This window comes from Anopheles coluzzii, chromosome 3 (assembly GCF_943734685.1).
Source record: "Anopheles coluzzii chromosome 3, AcolN3, whole genome shotgun sequence".
Lineage (NCBI taxonomy): Eukaryota > Metazoa > Arthropoda > Insecta > Diptera > Culicidae > Anopheles > Anopheles coluzzii.
Window position 1 is genome coordinate 23,538,071 of NC_064671.1, and position 21,930 is coordinate 23,560,000.

At 40.3% G+C, this 21,930-nt stretch overlaps 1 protein-coding gene across 4 annotated transcripts in view; it reads left to right on the top strand.

Annotated features, from left to right (window-relative positions):
* LOC120959293 (transcriptional regulatory protein AlgP-like) overlaps positions 1 to 21,930 on the top strand; it is a 93,311-nt gene that overhangs the window by 59,664 nt on the left and 11,717 nt on the right. For all 4 annotated transcript variants that reach the window (XM_049610216.1, XM_049610217.1, XM_049610218.1 and 1 more), the window contains 2 exons: positions 5,063 to 5,323; positions 6,991 to 7,152. In XM_049610216.1, coding sequence (XP_049466173.1) covers positions 5,063 to 5,323; positions 6,991 to 7,152 — 423 coding nt within the window. The remainder of the gene's footprint in view (positions 1 to 5,062; positions 5,324 to 6,990; positions 7,153 to 21,930) is intronic.

Genomic DNA, 21,930 nt, shown 5'->3' on the forward strand with positions numbered 1-21,930 from the left:
AATCGGGTCTTCCGGGGCGATGACCATTGGCTACCGATCACCGTATCAACACACGTCAATAAGCTGGACACGTACTACTCCACTAGTTCACACTCTTATCAACACCTTTATGTTTGTGGTTTCCCGGAAATGCTAAAGCCGGATACGGTTTAGCTCGAAGATTTCTTTTTTGTATGCACGTCCCCTATTGTTACACTCCCCAACTGTTGATCTTTTCTTGATCCGCACATTTACTTGTGTTGTTGTAATTGGAGTACACTGCCGGTGCTTTACGGGAACGTCCGTAAACCGCGGTCGTTAGCGTCTTGTGGGTTTTATTACGTTCTCACTGCGAATGTGTGCCACACGCGTAATTGTTTACACTGCACTTTGTTACTAGTACGCTACGTAATGATTTTCGATCAGATGTTCTCAGGTCGTCCGTTTTTAAACGCCCTTTCTGAGGTTGCGTTTCACTGCACACACACACCCTTTTTGTTTTGTTTACAAACCTGTGGTACGACCGAAACGATACAGCGAACGTCGTTTTTTTTTACCACCGGTGTCTTTATTCAATCACAATATATGGGTGATCGTACGGCGCCTTACTGAATTCTGTCTCTGTACCTTGGACTTCTTAAGCACTGTTTCAGGCGTTTTTTTTTTTGCACTCGTTTGGTTTGTTGCACTTTACGTTTTTGGCTACTATTATACATTCGCGATGTTTTCCGCTTTTACGAACCTTCCTCCGTTGGAGCGCCGGTTGTTTTTCTCTATCGGTCAGGAATACGTTCGTCAAGATCGGAAGCTAACCTCCGACTTGTATGTTCCTGCCGACTCTGGGTTTCAAGATCGGAAGTTAACCTCCGACTTGTACGTTGCGAGGTCTCTACTAATCCTCTCTGGAGCCACCATATATTTTCCGCACCGAGTCTGAACTCGTTGGGAAGCGCCAAGACAGGAGGATTTTACCGTCCGACTTGGCTTGGAACAGACAAACAACTTAGTCTTTGAGTTCTTGTGCTTGAAAGTCGATTTATTCATGCTTATTCCTAACTTATATACTAATTTTCTGCTGATCGATCGCGATCAGCAGTTTTTATTTGGTCGATATTGTTTACATTAGATTTGCTTACAATTGTTTTCGTTCGGTCGGTCAGTTCCCAGGCCGTGATGACCTAATTATGCGGCGCTGTCATCAACACGTTCCTTGAAGCACTGAGTTGAGATGTCGAAGTCGAAGCAATCCGAGACAGTGTTGAAGACAGCCGACATGCGGAACATTTAAATGTTAAAAGGCCTGTTGCCAGGGTATCTGGGGGAAAGCATAATTCGGGGGTACGACGTCCACCGGCACTGCACACGCAGGGCTAATGAGCCGAGAGTACCCAACTTGCATTCACAAAATGCCAGAAACTCTTTGTTCTTCAAAGGGATTCAACGGTACAACAGATTACCCGGAGAAATTAAGAATGCGAGAAACTTATATGTTTTCAAACGTAAGTGCGTCATCTATGTTAAGCAAACTGTGTAACGTGAAATATGTGTAGATGTCCTATGTCGCTATGTAATGTGTAACTACAGTTGTCTTCACGATCTTGATGATGATGATAAGATTTTTTCTTTAAATATATGAAAATTTAAATTAGAAAAAAATATATAAGAAAGAGACAACATCGGTTTGAAACACGCGCGCGCTGAAGTGGTCATTCGGGATCTATTTGGGGGAATTTACGGTTTACATACGGTCTGGGAGGTCACAACAGGATTCACTCATTGATGATTGTAAGTGGCCAATTCCAGATACATTAGGTTCACTTGTTTCGGAAGGTAGTGCCCTAGAGCCAGCCATTGGCACTAGTGGAACTGGCCATATGCATGTTGCAGTTGTGTTCCGATAAGTAGTGCGCCGGATCTATTAGTTGGTTCTTGGCGAGCTACGTAAGGGATACATTAAATTCTCCTGCTTTGGAAGGTAGTGCCCTGGAGCCAGCCATTGGTGCCAGAGACCCTGGAGTCAGCGGTTGGCACTAGTGGAACTGGCCATATGCATGTCGCAGTTATGTCCTGATAAGTGGTGCGCTGGATCCATTTATTGGTTCTTGGTGGGCTACGTAAAGGATGTTAGGGAATACCATTGTATTCGATGGAGTATGACCCGGTTTTTCTTGATGAAACTATGTTGGTCATCTTGGGTGTGTGTATGACTCGGACGGTTCCTCTGAGAGTTCTCCGAAGCCACCACTTGCTCGTTTTTATTTCATAACAACTATTAGAGTAGAATTATCTTATAGATATTTTCGTCCTTCTCAAACCTGTGTTGGGGTAAGAGGTGGGGCTTATCATCATCATCATCATCATATATAAAGTACATGTTTTGAGTGCGAGTTTGGCAAACGTTCTGTGAGTGAATAATAGCTAAATTCCATAATTATAATTTCCTTGCTTGTTGACATCTTGAGTTTTAAAGCTTCTACGGTATTTTTAATATCGTGTTTGTTCAGCTTGATTATTACGTTTGTCGCAAATCGTTAAGGGACATCTGTATAAAATACAGGCACTTTCAAATTACGATATTAAGAGCATATATAGCATGTTAACTTGCTACAAATAAGCATTACACTACTAACAAGTGGGGAGTCGATTTTACCCCCATTGGCCGCACAAGTTTTAGTGACATTTTATCTTATATAGTTTAATATAAAAATTACGCCCTGTGATACAGAACTAATCAAAAGTGTTTATAAAACAATACTATTTACACGGAAACTATAATTTTGTTGAAATAACGCCACAATTCCTTAAGTCCCAGAAGTAAAAACTTACATCGGCTGTCAATCAGAACCACCATGTGTTTATTTTGTTGTTTTTTGACAATTGACAGGTTTCTGATCAGTGAAATGTGACTCAAATATTCGAAACAGTTCACATAAATAATATGTACTAGTTTTTTTCTTCAAAAAGTTCTATAAATACAAAAACGGTAAGGTGTCGAACTTACCCGCAGTGTCGAACCAACTCTGACTTCCCCTACGCTTGCTACCGCATACACCTCCCTTTCTTCCATCGCGGCTTCCACGAACTAGCTACTTCGCACGCTTCCGCAAACTTTATCTTGGACTCTCTCAGCAACCGTGTGCGCAGCTCATGGTCTGGAACGCCGGACCCAAACTGATCTCGGAACGCATCTGCTAGAAACGATCCGTAATCGCACGATTGTACTTTCGCTTTTAGACCGATAATATAGTCGTTTATTGTCTGGTCCGACGACTGCTTCACCCTGCGGAATTTATACCACTCCGACACGATATTTGCCACTGGAGTGAAATATTCACTCAAGGCCTTCATCAGATCGCTGTACGACTTTTCCTGTAGGTCTTCCGGTGAACAAATCTTTACCGCTATGGATTATAGTGACGCACCCGCCATAGTTACCACAATCGGCACTTTCTTTTCCGATTTCAGATTTAATAAAAAAAATGTGTTACATATGTGGTTTTGGTTAGAGTTCCTTATAAAGGTTAGTAATACGAAGGAATTTAAAAAGTTTACGTTGGCAATCGCTGTCTGGTGAGAGGATGGGGTCGATGCTGTAGCCCAATTTACGGAGATGCGTTCCGCAGTATATCGATGACCATGGTGTGTCCTATCCGGAGTCGTGATAAGATTCTCTGGTCTGAGTGTGATGGTCTCTCCATAGTGGTGTTGTGGTCTTGATGATTCTCAGGAAAGAGCGGCTACTGCTAACTCAATAACTATTCCAACTAATGGCGATGAAGGTTTTGCTAAGGCGAATGAAATCACGGCGTGGAAGAGTATTATGGCAGCAGGTCGGGTTGTTACGTCCTGCATTTGATAGTCGGTCTGCTATTTCGTTTCCCTGAATTCCTGTGTGACCAGGAATCCGGCAGAATGTGACTTGGTGTGAAATCGGTATATTGCAGAGTTGTTCGATGTTCGGGTCACGGATATTTCCATATTCAAGTACTTGAAGGACACTTTCACTGTCGGTGAAGATCACGTTGGGTTTGTCTCTGCGTAGACCTTCATCAGCAGCCATAACCAAGTTTATTGCTTCTGCAGTAAAAATTGAGGTATGGTCTGGTAGCCGGATGGCGCTATAGTCGATGCTGGAGCACATTCCACAACCAGTAGAACCGCTAAACCCTCAGGTATTTCTGAAGGTGAAATGATGGTGTTTTCTGTTTTCAGAATGATTGGTGCAGATTTGTGGTTGTTACCGGATAAAATTGCTACCTTCTGGAATATTACTTTGATGGTTGTCTTAGGGTTAATTTTAAAAACAAATTTGCCCCAAGATAGATTTTTCGTAAATGTAACGACTTCTCTTGATTCCCGACTGGCTTCTCGGCATTGATCGGCCAAGAACGGAGAACAAATATTGTCTGTTTTTCTTGAACGTTGAAGACTCTCTAGTGCTTTACGTCGAGTCTTAATGGCAAGGGCCACTTTTTTATTCCACAAAGGCACGGACCTTCTGCCAACTGTACCCTGTTTAAGAAGGATACTAGTTAAGGCTGCATTTGTTGTTGTCTCTGTAAAGCGGGTAAGGGAGGGAGGATCATTTAAGGATAATGTGTATGTCATTTCCATTTTGTGTTTTTCAAAGTCAGCTTTCTCATATTTCCACCTGGGACGTTTTTGAGGGCTGTGGGTTTGTTGATGGCTTTGGACAAAAAGTGGGTAGTGATCACTGCCATGGGTATTGTTATGGATGTAAACAGAAAAAAACTAGAGGCTATAGAAAAGAAGATAGCACAAAAATCTAAAATAGTACCATGCCCACTAGTAGGACAGGTACGTGTGGCCGTGTTTTATGTTAATTTAACATGTCACCCTCTGTCAGCAATTTCACTTTTTGTACGAATCGGTCGTTAATAATTATGAACACATCCCATGAATCAAAACAGATCATCAATAAAACTATGAAATCTATACCACTATTAGAACGGAGGAGAAATGCTTTTCAGTCGTGAAAGATCAAACTTTCATACAAAATGTATGACCTGTCCATAAATTAAACATTTGCTCGAACATGATTAATCATTTCGTTCTGTTACAGGTGGCAGCAGAAATAGCTGTAGATGCAGCAGAAGCTACAGAACCAGCAGCAGAAGCAGCAGCAGAAGCAGCAGCAGCACCAGCAGCAGCAGCAGCACCAGCAGCAGCAGCAGCAAAAGCAGCAGCAGCAGCAGCAGCAGCAAAAGCAGCAGCAGCAGAAGCTGCAGCAGCAGCATCAGCAGCAGCTGCAGCAGCAGCAAAAGCAGCAGAAGCTGCAGAAGCTTTAGAAGCAGCAGTAGCAGCAGTAGCAGCAGCAGCATCAGTAAGTATTGTTTTTTTTTAGTTTCCTTTTTTCAATAGAGACTTTGAGCCAATTGGTCTCATTTGCCTCTTTCAATCAATAGATTAATTCTAAGCTTAAAATTTAACATTCTTCTTTGCAAGTCATTTGTTTACTTGAAACTATTATCTGTTGATTTAATTAAAAAAAATGAATGTTACAAATGTGGTTTTGGTTAGAGTTCCTTATAAAGGTTAGTAATACAAAGGAATTTAAAAAGTTTACGCTGGCAATCGCTGTCTAGGAAGGAGGATTGGGTCGATGCTGTGGCCTAACTTGCAGGTGATGCATTCCGCAATATATCCATGACGTTCGGTTAAGATGTAACGGACGGTAATGTCGACGCCACAGAAACTGTAAATGTAACGACTTCTCTTGATTCCCGACGACTGGCTTCTCGGCATTGATCGGCCAAGAACGGAGTACAAATATTGGGGCCCTTCACGATTCTAGTCAGTTTTTTGTATGGAGTTTGACGGTTGGAGGCTGAAATCATGTAAACACTCCATACAAAACCACACAAAAAAGTAGCCTGCAATTTTCAGTCTAGATTATTATAGCCTCAAAGCTAGAATTAGATTCGAGTACCTGCTCGAAAACACGGTGTTGTTTACATTTACCTCAAGGTGCATTAAAGAGATCACGTGGTTGAATCTAGAAGCAAAGTGTATGTAGTCCAGGTGGTCTCATAGCATGGTTTTTATAACCAAATTTGAATATCACTTTTTGACAGAATGGGAGAAAACTTTTGCTCAAACAAGCTTTCTGCAGGCTTGACGAATACACAAAACACTTTGAAATTTTTTTTTTCAGAAGCAGAAGCGATACAAATCAGTCTTCTAAATTCATACACCTTGGGATAAACGCACCTGTATATTATACCGACTTAGATAGCTGCTCGAAAACTGCTATACAATGCAAACAGCTGACAGGCTGAAATTTCAGCCTACGAACTTAAAATGGGCCCCATTGTCTGTTTTTCTTGAACGTTGAAGAATCTTCAGTGCTTTACGTCAAGTTTGAATGGCAAGGGCAACTGTTTTATTTCACAAAGCCACGAACCTTCTGCCAACTGTATCATGTTTAAGAAGGATACTAGTTAAGGCTGCATTTGTTGTTGTCTCTGTAAAGCGGGTAAGGGAGGGAGGATCATTTAAGGATAATGTGTATGTCATTTCCATTTTGTGTTTTTCAAAGTCAGCTTTCTCATATTTCCACCTCGGACATTTTTGAGGGCTGTGGGTTAGTTAATGGCTTTGGACAAAAAGTGGTTAGTGATCACTGCCATGGGTATTGTTATGGATGTAAACAGAAAAAACTAGAGGCTATAGAAAAGAAGATAGCACAAAAATCTAAAATAGTACCATGCCCACTAGTAGGACAGGTACGTGTGGCCGTTTTTTATGTTAATTTAACATGTCACCCTCTGTCAGCAATTACACTTTTTGTACGAATCGGTCGTTAATAATTATGAACACATCCCATGAATCAAAACAGATCATCAATAAAACTATGAAATCTATACCACTATTAGAACGGAGGAGAAATGCTTTTCAGTCGTGAAAGATCAAACTTTCATACAAAATGTATGACCTGTCCATAAATTAAACATTTGCTCGAACATTATTAATCATTTCGTTCTGTTACAGGTGGCAGCAGAAATAGCTGTAGAAGCAGCAGCAGCAGCAGCAGCAGCAGCAGCAGCAGCAAAAGCAGCAGCAGTAGCAAAAGCAGCAGCAGCAGCAGCAGCAGCAAAAGTAGCAGAAGCTGCAGAAGCTTCAGCAGCAGCAGAAGCAGCAGTAGAAGCATCAGTAAGTATTGTTTTTTTTTTAGTTTCCTTTTTTCAATAGAGATTTTGAGCCAATTGGCCAATCCGGCAGAATGTGACTTGGTGTGAAATCGGTATATTGCAGAGTTGTTGGATGTTCGGGTCACGGATATTTCCATATTCAAGTACTTGAAGGACACTTTCACTGTCGGTGAAGATCACGTTGGGTTTGTCTCTGCGTAGACCTTCATCAGCAGCCATAACCAAGTTTATTGCTTCTGCAGTAAAAATTGAGGTATGGTCTGGTAGCCGGATGGCGCTATAGTCGATGCTGGAGCACATTCCACAACCAGTAGAACCGCTAAACCCTCAGGTATTTCTGAAGGTGAAATGATGGTGTTTTCTGTTTTTAGAATGATTTGTGCAGATTTGTGGTTCTTACCGGATAAAATTGCTACCTTCTGGAATATTACTTTGGTGGTTGTCTTAGGGTTAATTTTAAAAACAAATTTGCCCCAAGATATTTTTTTTTTGTAAATTTGACGACTTCACTTGATCCCGACTGGCTTCTCGGTATTGATCGGCCAAGAGCGGAATAAAAATATTGTCTGTTTTTCTTGAACGTTGGATACTCTTCAGTGCTTTACGTCGAGTCTTAATAGCAAGGGCAACTGTTTTTTTCCACAAGTATTATGCTATTTCAGTTCATGTTATTCATCTCATAACTTTCCGTCAAAAGATTATTGGATTGTCTGGCTGAAATTCAGCTTCCGCTAATATTTACGTTTAGTGTGACGTCCCTATCATCGGCCAAATCAGCACAATTTCCTCAACTGTAATATTTTAGAATATTACGTATAAAGAAGTCACGTATATTGGAGTATGGCGTATATATCTGAATACCTATACTTTATGAACATATTTTGGGTTTTGCGAGTTTTTATTTAACATAAAAAAAGATTCAGCGCATGTTTTATAGTTAAAAAATAATAACTGGAGTATTATTTCTTGAATTTATTTTATGATTTATTGTGTTTCGAAATATTTTTAGATAAAACTGAAACAAAATTATTTTACAAATGTTCCAAGACGAGACCAATCGTAAGAGTACCAATTTTACCTGATTTTAGATTTAGGGACTTTTTTTCTCAACTTTTTAATCTAAAATTCAGATTTATTCTAAAATTTTAATTTTTCAAGTTATCATTTTTTCACCGTTTGAAGCCGGCTTGCATAGCTGAAAAAATAAAAAAATATTACAGAATTTTCCAAGTCACTTTCGAATGTAAACATTGTTATTAAACGCTTGAAAATAGTGTTGCACATCAATCGGATATTTTATTTTCATCATAATAATTTTTTATTTCTTCAGCATGATTTTCAATACGACTCAAGCTGAATTGAGTTAGACAGTTCTTTGGCTGTCAGAAAAACTCAATAATGGGACCCTTCACGATTCTAGTCAGTTTTTGTATGGAGTTTGACAGTTGGAGGCTAAAATCATGTAAACACTCCATACAAAACCACACATAAAACTAGCCTGCAATTTTCAGTCTAGATTATTATAGCCTCAAAGCTAGAATTAGATTCGAGTACCTGCTCAAGAAATGGCAAAACAAGGTGGTGTTTACATTTATCCCAAGGTGCATTAAAGAGATCAGGTGATGCACTATAGAATCAAAATGTATGTAGTCCACGTGGTCTGATAGCATTTTTTTTTATAACAAATTTTGAACATCGCTTTTGATAGAACGAGTGAAAACTTTTGCTCAAACAAGCTTTCTGTTAACTTTACGAATACACAAAACACTCTTAAAATCTTCATTCAGAAGCAGAAGCGAAAAAAATCAGCCTTGTTAATTCATACACCTTGGGATACACCCACCTGTATATTATACCGACTTAGATAGCTGCTTGAAAACTGCTATACAACAGCTGACAGAACTTAAAACGGAAAGGGCACCAATGTTCGTATACGCAACAATGTACAATAAAGTTTGTGCCGTTTGTGATAATAAAATGTGACTCGTTGAAATGTCCGTTTACTACTGTGTATTCAATTCGCATAAGGAAGTTTATCGACATCATGAAATCTCTTTCCTACAACAGTCATGGCGTCATCATATTCACAGAAACATGGCTCAACAATGATACATCGTCTGCCCATTTTTCTGACGATAATTATTAAATTTACCGTTTTGAGCGGTCGCTATGTTATAGTTCTCGCTCCCACGGCGGCGGGTTACTTATCGCTTGTTCAACAAAACTAAGGACGTCAAGCCAAAATGTAAATCAAAACCCTCTCGAACTAGTGTGGGTGCAGATCCACCTAGAAACTATCTCCATGTACGAAGGTGCTATCTCTGAGTGTGTGTGTTTTTTTTTTGCTTTACAAGGAGGGGGAATCTTCGGAAGACTCCCGTTGTCGCACGGGTGTTGACATGGGATTCTTACCCAGTAAACCTCCTCCTTGGGCCATATACCCTTCCCCATGGGTTCACCTTTCGGTATGCTTCTTGGGGAAGGGCTTATTGTTATATCTGAGCTACACTTCTGGCAGCACTGGAGCTGTCATACGCTATTCCCCATACTGCAGGCGTTCCTCGGCGAATCGAGGGCAGTGGAACATGACGCGGTCCACCGTCTCATCTTCATCCTTGCACGCAGGACACCGAGATGAAGATGCGCGATTGAACCTGTGCAGATAGCTTCTAAAACAGCCATGGCCGGAAAGAACCTGGGTGACAAAGTAGTCCACATCACAATGTTTCCTTTCTAGCCATGCTGCAACGTCGGGAATCAGCAAGTAGGTCCATCTTCCGTTCAACGAGCTACTCCACTCGTTCTGTCATTGCCGCATCGATGCTTGCCTTGAGGCTTTCTTTGCAGTCTCGGTGAAAGATTCCCCGCACGCGGCGCCTAATGCTGCTACTCGGTCCACCAATGTTTGGGGTGAATGCCACTAGTGCCTTTACTGCTTTCATGGTGTTGTGTTCGGATGGCCGAGAGTATACAATTTATATTACACCGAACACGTAATAAACAATACACAATACTTTATTAAACGAGCAGCCCTTGTGTTCTCGACGGTGTCCCACGAGCGTCTGGCGCTCTCTCATCTGCTAACCGCTCATCAGTCACTCAGTGGCTGCATACGTCCTTAATGCCGAATAAAGGGAGCCTTCCACTTCGTGACCGTAACATCTCCCCCTTTTTAATAGCGTAGGTACGGATCGAACCGACGTGGTGCTCTTCTAGACCGAGAAGAGCGACGTGGTGAATGTTGATGCTGAGGAATGGATCGATGTGGGGGAAGAGATGGCGGCTCAGTTGGAGTCGCCACTGGCGGTGCAAGTCGTGTTGGATAAACATCTGGGAGCACTGATGGTGTAACGGGTATGCTCCAGGAATCCAATAATACATCCAACGGTAATGGATTGAAACGTTCCGTCATGGGACCCTGGCTGCTAAATGGTCCACGCCTTTTCAGTTGATTAATGTGTCTAATGGTGCTGCGATGATCAGTCAGTACCTCGTAGGTAACATTTCCACGTTTCCGAATCACTCTTCCTGGAACCCAATGCCAATTGTTCCTACTATACGCTTTAGCATAGACAAGGTCATCACGCTCGAACGATCTTTCATTCCCTTCTCTAAAATCATGTTGAATTTTCCTTGGGGGACGGAGTAAATCAAAACATGTTCTTATAGGTCGTCCAAACATAACTTCAGCAGGTGTGCGTCCAACTTTTGGCTATTGTATGGGTCGTTGAATATTTTAAACATTACATTTATGGGCAAAAATTCCTAATTTATTCTGATCATCGACCGTTAGTATCGATTTGGAGGCTCAAAGAAAACTCTCCGATACTATCAAGGTTATTAGATTTAAATATTAGAGTCACAGGATAACAAAAAAGAGAATAATGTACAAGAAGATGTTGTGAAAGACGAACAAGAAGATCACTGGGGAAATTTGTTTAAAAAAAAACATTGGGATGGGGATCTTAATGGCAAGGAAATGCAGAGAAAAGAACAGCTAGATAAGATTAAACAAACAGTTAAAACCAAATTTAAAAATAACAGCTCAGATCTGGACAGGATTGAAATCGAAAGAAGCGAAGTCAATACCGTGCTTCAAGAATTTCTTGATGCCCCATTAAGAGGACATGTAGGTGTAAGAAGAATGAAGAAAAGGATCAAGGAGTTGTTCTTTTGAAGAGGAATGGATAGTGACATTGAAGGGTATGTCAGATGTTGCAAGTCATGTCAACTCAATAAGATTGGAAAATTTAACAAAATCCCTATGCAAATTACCACTACCTCGAAATACGCATTTGAAAAACTATATATAGATATCGTTGTCCTACCAGAATCAGAGGGGGGTAACAAGTATGGGCTTGTCATTCAAGATGATCTTACAAGATATCTTATAGTTATTCCCTTAGAAAACCAAGAGGCAACAACGGTTGCAAAAGCGTTTGTTGAAGGGGTAATCTGTCTTGTCTTGGAACTAGTAACAGATCAGGGCACAAACTTGATGAGCCAAGTCATGAAAGACACTTGTAGGTTATTGAAAATTAAAAATATTAATACTTCGGCATACCATCCACAAGCGAACGTAGTAGAGAGAGCAAACAGAGAGCTAAAAATTTATCTGAGACAATTTGTGGGAAAAAATTATCAGACGTGGGACAGAGTATTGCCATATTTTGCGATGGAGTACAATACTAGTGTAAACTCCTCTACAGGGTTTACTCCTTACGAATTGGTATTCGGTAAGAAAGCTAGATTGCCAACATCAATATTCAATAAAACAGATCGTAAAAAGTCATATACGGATTTTTGTGAGAAGTTAAGAACAAAACTAAGGGAAATACATGCTATTGCCAGTGGCGGATCAAGGGTATCGGGGGCCCTAGGCGGAACGACGAGTTGAGGCCCTTTGTAAATGATAAATGTTGTTGGGGGGGGGGGGGGGGGGGGTAGCGGCACTAAACTTGCTGTTGGGAGATTGAACAGTAAACTTGAAATGCCGCCGGGGCCCCTTCGATCATCAGTCAAATTGTGGCAAACTCAAAAATTGTTGCTGAAGGGGGGGGGGGGGGGGGGGGCAAATGATTCGCCAGCCTCGGGGCCCCATCGGCCATCCTTCCGGGGGCCCTTGTCGCTAGTACTCTGTCCATACGGCATACTATAGAATGGCGATCTACGGGGTCCTAGGCGACCGCCTAGTCCGCCTACCGTTAGATCCGCCGCTGGCTATTGCTAGAGAAAATTTAATTAATTCAAAAACAAAGAGAAAAGCAAAGTATGACCAAAGTGCAAATGAATGGCAGCCTATGTGGGGAGAAATGGTTTTGGTGAGGAGTTACCAAACAGGTGTAGGGCAAAAACTACAAGGCATTTGGAGAGGGCCATATGAGGTAGTGGAGATACCCAGCAATCAAACTTGCGTGGTAAGAAATGGAAAAAAGTTGGAAAAAATTCACAACAATAGGCTAAAAAAGTTTTATGATTAAAAAAAAAATAATAAGGTTGATACCAATACGTCAATAGATTAGGCATAGATTTAGAGATAGGGAATAACGGAAGTATGGGATATAGATAGCCAGATAGATAGGATTCATCATATATAGGATAATATAGATAGTTAGATAAATAGGATTAGTAGTAGGATTAGGATTAGGATAGGTAAATAGGATATCAAAGATTTAATTGTGAATAGATATATATAAACGCAAGTATAATAATGCATTAAAAGTAGAATCGAATCATGAAATCGCGTAGAACTTTGGCAATTATACGGTTTTTATATAAATCTATGGAAAAAGTTGTAAATTAGGAATTAGGATTATTTAAAAAAAATGGAAGAACTAGCACCTCATAACTTTTACGCGACACTTTTAGCCTACACACACGCACACATCAGCAAAATTGTATACGTTACGGCACAACGCCAAATGTAACACCAACAATGTTACGAGTTGTTTTTGAGCCCCCCGACGTCACTACGCAACGGTTTGTCGAGAGCGAAGTGCTACAACCCTGTCAACAGTTCTGATGGAGATGATGATCAACCCACAACCATATGTACATCTACCGCTAACAAACGAGAAAGACGAGATCCTGTCGAGACGAGGAATTGGCTCCCTGACTACAAAAAGACTTTTCGATACAGGGTAAAAGTATGGCTCAGCCCTCTACGTTACGCTAGCGTTACGTGTAACGCCTGTTTATCTCAAACCCAAGCAGCATTTTTTGAACGCCTGTTTTAACCGTCGTGGATGAGCAAATTGATAGATATTAATGTCTAATAATCTAAACCTTCAGCAATCATTCATAAGGTTTAGATTCATTGATAATTCATTAGAATAAAAAAGTAATTATATGCCTTGCACCTTACTACTTTTCATATCCATTAGTGTTATAGCAACTTTAAAAATATTGCTTAGCCACCTATTGGTAAAATTATGATATTGAAATCATAATCAATGTGTTAATGTTTTTGTTAACCTAAAAAAATGTAAATGCATTTATTAACCTGTATGATTGTCCTAATAAGAGTGTTTTTCAACTAAATGCAATTATGATTTAGATGGCCACAAACATCGATTTGATAAAAAAAATATTTTTCAAATATTTAACTTAATTAAAAATATTTTACATATTTTTTATGTTCTACTTATTGGAAATATTACTCCAATTTAAAGTTTCAAGGGTTTTTAGATTTTTTTCTTGAATATTTCTCATAAACTATATATATTACTTGTGTTTTTAAATTTAATATCCTAGATATTGGTGAATCTATTGGTGATTTTTTTTTTAATTGCATAGCAGTTGAAAATATTCTTTGTTAAAATAATGCACTCTAGTCGGTCGCGTGGATGACGAAACTACAATAAAAATGCTGCTTGGGAATATTTCAAGGCATGTAACGCTTCTCCTGTGTAACGTAGAGGGCTGAGCCTTACTTTTACCGAATTTTCTCGGAATAATCTTCACTGTAGGTACCATCGTTCTTCTTTAGCTCAAAGAGTAAACCTCCATTTTTCGTACTTCTAACTCGTGTGACTTGTTTGCCAAACGGCTGTAGCTCGGGATCAGTCTTCAGTTTTCGTAGTATGTCCTTGTGTGTAGACACTTCGTTTGTCTCGACTAGTATCGCCTTCGTTTTCGGTCGCCATGAGGTCAGTTTAGTTGGACCATTGGATGCACCAGGTCTACCTTGTCTAACATCTGTGGCCGAATCTATTGTAGCCTTACGTTTGGTCTTTTTGCTGACCACCGTGCTCCATAACTCGCTACTCTCTGGTTTCTCCTGCTCTTTACTAGGTTCTGAGGCTGGCTGGTTACTAGTTAGGGCATCGTTCTTTGCCCGTTTTACCTCCTCTGCTTCCTCTGGTGTTCTTACCTTCCTGTTTCTCTTTCCCGAGATCGGTGTAGTTGTAAGGCCTGCCTTGGGTTTCATAGACGCCTTTTTGATCCTTTCCACCCTCATCTTCATGGTAAGCAGTTCCCGTTCAATACAGGTTAGCGACGACAGGATGCTCACCGACACCTTTTTGATGGGAGCATGTACATTGTTCCGATCCTTGGTGAACTCATGCAACTCTCTTGCAACCGCCAGAGCTTCTTGCAGTTTACTGATGCTGGGAGCAAGCTCCTGTTCCTTGGAGGAGGGGGAACTAAATACGGGAGTTGCACCATGGTCTGTTCTACGCTCTCCGACGCCTACAAGGTTCCTTCTCCAGCCTCCACGTTCACTAAACCAACCGGCGTTTCTTCAACGGCAACCACTGCAGGTGATGCAGAACTCTGTGCGTTTTCATCCGGGGGTGACCTTGGTGTCTTGCCACTTCTTCTTCTTCTTTGGCTCAACAACCGTTGTCGGTCAAGGCCTGCCTGTACCACTTATGGGCTTGGCTTTCAGTGACTAATTGATTTCCCCCCATAGCAGGATAATCAGTCCTACGTATGGCGGCACGGTCTATTTGGGGATTGAACCCATGACGGGCATGTTGTTAAGTCGTACGAGTTGACGACTGTACTACGAGACCGGCTCAACCGGTGTCTTGCCACTACGACCGAAAAAAGCACTTATGTCCTTAAGGGCGGACCCTAAAGGACGCGGATGAAGGGAATCGCTTCCGCTCATTCCGCTATGCGAGTCAACGAAAATATGCAGCTCATTTAATTCGCCAAGTGCATGCGCACCGTAAGACACAAAGCGCGCACGGCACGTGTAAGCCATAGCGATATCCATCATCCTTTGAAAGCTGTTTGGGCTGATGTTGAGTCCAAATGGCATTCGTGTAAACTGATAGTGGCCTGTAGGTGTGGAAAAAGCTGTATATTTTCTCGAATTTTTATCAAGCTTGATTTGATGAAACCCTGACATCAGATCTAATGTGCTGAAATATTTGGCTCTTTCTAACTGATCTAGTATCGTGTCTATGCAGGGTAAAGGGAATTTGTCTAGTAAAATTTTCTTGTTTAACTGCCGAAAATCCACTACTAAACGCCATTTCTTCTTGTCTTCAACTGATTTCTTCGGTACTAATAGTATCGGTGAATTATATGACGAAACAGAATGTTCAATAATATTTTTTAACACCTGCGATAGCATTTCCTCAGTTTGTGAATGTATTTGCTTGTAATTTGGTATATAAGAAGGTATATAAGAAGTTATCTTTCAATGAAATTTCCTGGGTGTAAAAATTGTTACTAGTTAGTGTTCATCTTCTAAACAAAATACATCCGAGAATTTAGTGATAAGATTTTATAACTCTTCTCTTGCTATCTGTGGAATATTTTCTACATCAATTTTGTGAATTTTCTGTATTCGTTCCCTAGATGTGTTTGATTTTCTCTGTAGCTGCTCATAGTCTGTTAAAGGTTCGAATTCTGGTTTATAAGATTTTATCTCAAAAGAAACATCTTTATCTGTGGTATTAATGAATTTAATGTACTGATCACGTTTGGAGGCTATTGTGTTTCCGCAAAATACTCATGGTTGGATTTCCTGTGATAAGATTATTGAATCTGCTGTCAAGTTTGGTTTGGTTATTTTTCGTACTACTTCACTTCGTTTTGGTAAAATATAATTTCCATTTACATTGTCTTCTATTGGATGTGAAATCAATCCGTTATCAGATGAGAAGTATATCATCCAATTAACATAATCAACAATACATCTGTGCTTTATGAGTCTTTTCCTAACAGTCCATCAGAAAAAATTGATTCTACGTCTTCTATTATATGAAATTCGTGTATAATGGAATAATCGCCAAAGTGAATTGTTGTCATAGCAGTTCCTAAAGTCTCTGATTCATGGTCACTAGAGCTTATCAATGTTAATTTTTTAGATGTATTGATCATTCAATCTGTTTTTAATTTACTAGCTTTAAGTACGGATACGGTTGCTCCTGTATCTATGATGAGTGTGCTATAGATTTCCTTTGCAATTTCTATTTTAATTTTAACAAAATTATCTGCATCAGTGTTTATGGTTAATATAGGGCAGCTGTGTCAAACTCATTTCATCAGAGGGCCGCAAGTACAGATTTTCAGTGATTCGCTTAATGGAATATGCGACGTGCATTTTGTTGCTGCTGATTCTACGCTGTATATATACCGGTGCTTGGAGTTTACTCGCTGCTTGGTGTTTACTCGATGTTTGATGTGAATTTCTACGATACCATCAGTCTTCGTTCGATGTCTTGTCGAGGTTGGGACACTTGTCCATTCTCGCCTGCTAATCCAGATTGGGCAGTGAGCTCGTCTTCCACGTTGGGAACGGTTGTTCCTTTCTATCACACTGGCCACAACTTGTTTCGCACTGCACTTTATTGTTCCATATCACTTGCTCCACGAATCGTATAGATTACCAAAATTAGTTATATTAGATAGGCAGTTGCATGTTATTGATTGCATCACGTTTTGCTAGAGTTTTCAATATTTTGAAAACGATTTTAATTACTTTTGCATCAGTATGATAGCAAGAAGTATTAGCACAATATTCAGTTTTAATTCATGGGTTTCATGCTGCTGACTTTTGAACATTTTGCTGAGTGAACATTTTGTGTTTAAATAATGGTAAAATCATTATCACCATTGACATTAGCTTTAGGGTTTGATGCGTCGTTACCCATTTTATAAATCTGTGCTGTACTGTGGGTTATTGTGAAAAGTTACCATTTTTTTAAGCTTTCATCGTTTCTCATTTCAACGTTACTCTACTTGGTAAATCGATGGCATGAGCGTTCATACGTTTTTACTGCTCACATGACTTTCGGCGCGTTAATATGTCACTTGCGCTTTACGTTACCGTTATGTCTCACATTGTTCTTAAACAACTGCTCGACGATTGCAGATTATGGTCACGGTCGCCATGTAATGCGATGATCATACAACTGTACCTCGAGTACTGTCGCGGTAGGTTAGTTTTTACTGATATGAGCCGAGGTGGAATAAAAATTCGTTCGAACGGACATTTCGACACTTGATCGTCCAAGCAATCATAGAAACCCAGAAGGAAGGGGGTAAACCCCTTACTGGAAACATTGGAGTTTAGAAGGCTTACCTTGGGAAGGGGGACATAACTGAACTCTTGAAATAAGTTGGAAGGCGAAGGTTTTAAGCAGCAACGTCCTATCTTGACAGTCCGAACGATTCTGACTTGCCACGGTCGGAATTGGTTTTATTTCTTCTTCTTCATTAGCACAACAACCGTTATCGGTCAAGGCCTGCCCTGTACTCACTAGTGAAGTGAGCTTGGCTTTCAGTGACTTATTGTTACCATAGCAGGATAGTCAGTCCTACGTATGGGAGTACGGCCTATTCGGGACTTGAACCCATGACGGGCATGTTGTTAAGTCGTGCAAGTTGACGACTGTACCACCAGACCGGCCCCGGGTTAAAACCGGACCGGGTTTTATTTATAGACAATAAGTTTCGTACATTTGGTTTTGGAATGTGTTTTTGTCCTCATTAAAGGTTATTGATATGAGGTTCCATCTTATACATTTTATCGGAGTGAGGTGTCTGTCATTATGTGGCTATGCTGCGCTTTTAGTGTTTTTACGAAGGTTCTGTAAAGTATGAACTGCTCTAGCTAAAGATCGGGTGTGTTCGTCGATCTTTGTCTACACTGCGCTTTTAGCAATAAGTTGCTATGTGTTCTCGGTTCACCTAGTTTGCCTGCAGTAAGCAAGTGCAGTAAGTAGTAAGTAGTTTGCCTGATTTGCTTAATATGCGTCTTTCGGGTGTTTTCAAGAAGTTTGTCACAATTGTTTTTATATGAAGGGTGGGGTCTGAATTCTTCCGATTGCTTTGTTATGGTATGATCTGATTTGCTGAGTGTGTTATAATGAATGTGTTGCAATAGTGTGGTTTGGCTTACCAGGTGTGTTACAATGAGTCTATAGTTGATAGTGTGGTTTATAATAAGTGCTGTTTAGCAGATATGCTACATGGAGGCAATCCATGAGCTCTTCCAAATAGATGGGTGAAGATCGGTGCAATGGACTCACAGCATCGGCTGAGAATGATGGCAGGAATGCCATCTGGACCAGGACTCGCTTTAGGCTTATCGTATTTTGGATAGGCAGCGCACTCGCGAGCTGGGCTGTTTTTTCTGCATGGATTTTGGATAGGCAGTGCGCTCGCGAGCTACCCTGTTCTTCTCGCTACGTATTTTGGATAGGCAGTGCGCTCGCGAGCTAGGCAGTTTTTTCTCTGTGTGTTTTGCACATACGATGCGCTCGCGCTCTACGATGTTTTATACGTGTGTTTTCAATAGGCTGTGTGGGTCGACGAAAGTAGCTTGTGATGTTTTTTTTTAAATAAAACCTTAATTTTAGTTTTAGTTTTAACTATAATCAAAATATTTGCTTTTTTTACATGCAGCTATTTACAGTCCGTATAAGTTCAACAGTATAATAGATTTTGATTTTTTTTTCTCGTGGCAACTAATTTCAAACGAGCTTTTTTATATTTTTTTTATGCAAGCGGGCGAATCATTTTTTTCTGGAATGAAGAACGGCGAGCGCCCGCTCACTAATGGGAGCGAGCGAACCTTATGATTCTCGTTCTTCTTGCCCATGTCTAATGTACACGTTTACTTTTCTTCAGACACACACACATGCACACACACGAACACGCACACGTAGGCACACGCACACGCAGGCACACGCTCACAAACAAGTTTAGTATTCCCTCGTACGGTTCACCCACTACATCACACTTTCTCGCCTCAGTGAGAGTAAACTTAGGAAAATCTCGGGTGTTTTAAATTCTCTTAATAGACAGCTAGATCTTGTGTTTTTAAATGAATCTGTTGTCTTCACAGCATCTAAAGTTTCAAACTTCTCATATCCGCACCGGCGACCCGCTATATACCACTCAGCACCAGAGTTTAGCATTAACGTTCCTTCCTCGAGCTCCTACTCAAATTTTCGACATAAACGAGAGTTTACTTTCATAGAATAGATTACAATAAATTCCTTCTGATTGCTTCGGCCAGTGTCTGGTCGTTTCTAGAGTTTGTTGATAGACAATGCTGTTAATAAAATCATCACGATAATCAATGGTAGTCACAAAGGAAACAAGAACGATTAATTTGTCGTTAACTGTCTTTTTATATAGTTCACTTTGCGGGCGGTAATAGTTGTCCAAAAGAGATCGTTTGCCTCCTTCCGCTCCTTTATATACCCTTTGATGATGAAGGGGGCCAACCAAAGCCTTATAACAGTGGAAACGTCGTAATTTTTCACGTCACTTCGCAATGAAACATTTTGGACCTAGCTTGAACAAAAACTGGGCTGTATCTTCTATACCACACCTGCTTGCACTCATTAGCGAGCGTTGAAATATACTCTCCCGATTTCATGCTCTCGCAAATTGCCTATTGCTTTAAGAATGTATGAATGAATGTGCATCGTGCTTCTCTGTGCTTCCTCTTCTCCCCCCTCGTTCGTACTCCCTTCTTCCATCGATTCGATGCGCGATTCCTGATTCAATCGCGCAGTAACATTTGTAAGGTTCCGTGACAAATACGTACTGTACGAAAATATACACAACATTTTCATATAGGGTAAATGTACCAGTATTGGGCAGGTTAGTGCAACAGTTTCACATAAACTGCTCGTACACTTACAATTTTTATTACTTTTCACGAAAGTCACATTAGTTTGAACGATAAACTATCTTATTATGTTGCGCTATTTTTTATTTGCCGATTTAAATGTATTTTTTAGAGATATTCGTGAAAATGCAAACACTGTTGTTCTTATTTTCGGCAGGCTGTCCTCCTATTTTGGGCAACGCGAATACGGGTCGGTAAATGTTTTAATCAATGCCAATAGATAGACAAAAATATTTAAAACAGCTTTACACTCTCACTTTCCGAAGCTTGGTGTTGAAAAGTACTTAACTTATCAATTTTATGTTGCCCATTTTGGACATTTTGCTGGCAATTTTTACAGTCATTTTGATTACAAACAAAGTAGGCATTGGTGAAATGAGACTGCCTGACGGCTCCGACTGGCTCGCAAATTATTATTTTTCTCTCAAGTTATTGGATTATAGTGAAATTGGTGATATTAGATACAAAAAATGTGGTTTTATGTGTCGACATACGCGTTGTAGTGGTCTGGTCAAGTTATAAATGAATATTCAGCAAAATCAAAAGTGTGTTATAGTTTCAAGTTTCGGCAGGAGCCCACAGCATTGAGCTGTCAAAAACAGTGTTGTTAACTGTTGACATTTTTCATGCCAGTCACCGTAAACAGCCGGTCAAAATAATTTTTGGCTGATGACATTCAATGCTTCCACGACACGACTGTCATTAAACGAAATTCATTCGTGTCGCTACCGTCAGGGCTGATGCAATGACATGAAATGTAAACAATGTAGTCTGAATGTCATTTGACATTTTTTGAACAACACAAATCGATACGATCGGAGGATTATGAAGTGTATCGTCGCTGAATATGGGGATTCTAGTGAAATAGCAAAAACTAGTGAAACGAAAGCCTTTGCACCGCACGCTCTGTTGTAGTTTGACATGAATACGGCCGTTTGCAATACGACACAGTTCACGATTCATACAGGTTGGCGAATGTCAAATGAATGTATCTTGAAAATGTCTTCATGTCAAATGACATTTTTTGACGGGAATGTCAAATGACAGAGAGAGATGGGAATGGGAAGCTTCAAATCGAATGAATGTTTACAATTTTATGTCGATGAACGTCACCGTTCGCAACACTGGTCAAAAATCAACATTTACCGTGTAACTATTTTCGGCAGCATTTAAAGTGAATAATTACCTGTTTTGCGTGATTTTAAAATTCCAAGCGGACTAGTATAAAATCTGCAGCCATAGAATCTTTCATAAAAACCACACATTCATTGTTTAAGTGCTCTGGTTTTCTTAATAATGAAACCTGCCGAACTATTGGCTGACAGCAAATCTGCCGAAACATGTTGAACTCCGTACATTTTGTTTGATATGTTTAAAAATATGCAAGGAAATGATGTGATGCTTCGTATATGAAGAACAAATGAGTATATCTCTATTTAAAAAATATGTGTGGAGACTATTGTCAGCGCGTATTTTTCGTAATTACATGTACCCTTCCGAAAACAGGTACACTGCCGAATACTGGTACAGTTACCCTAGCATCCCTGGTCCACACGGAACGCTGATACCCCAAATACCACCGGCAAATATCAAATTCCCGATATTGGCGGTGAATGGTGAGTGTGTGTCCACCCCTCTCCTCATCAATTTAATTCTCTTGATTCATCTCCTTCC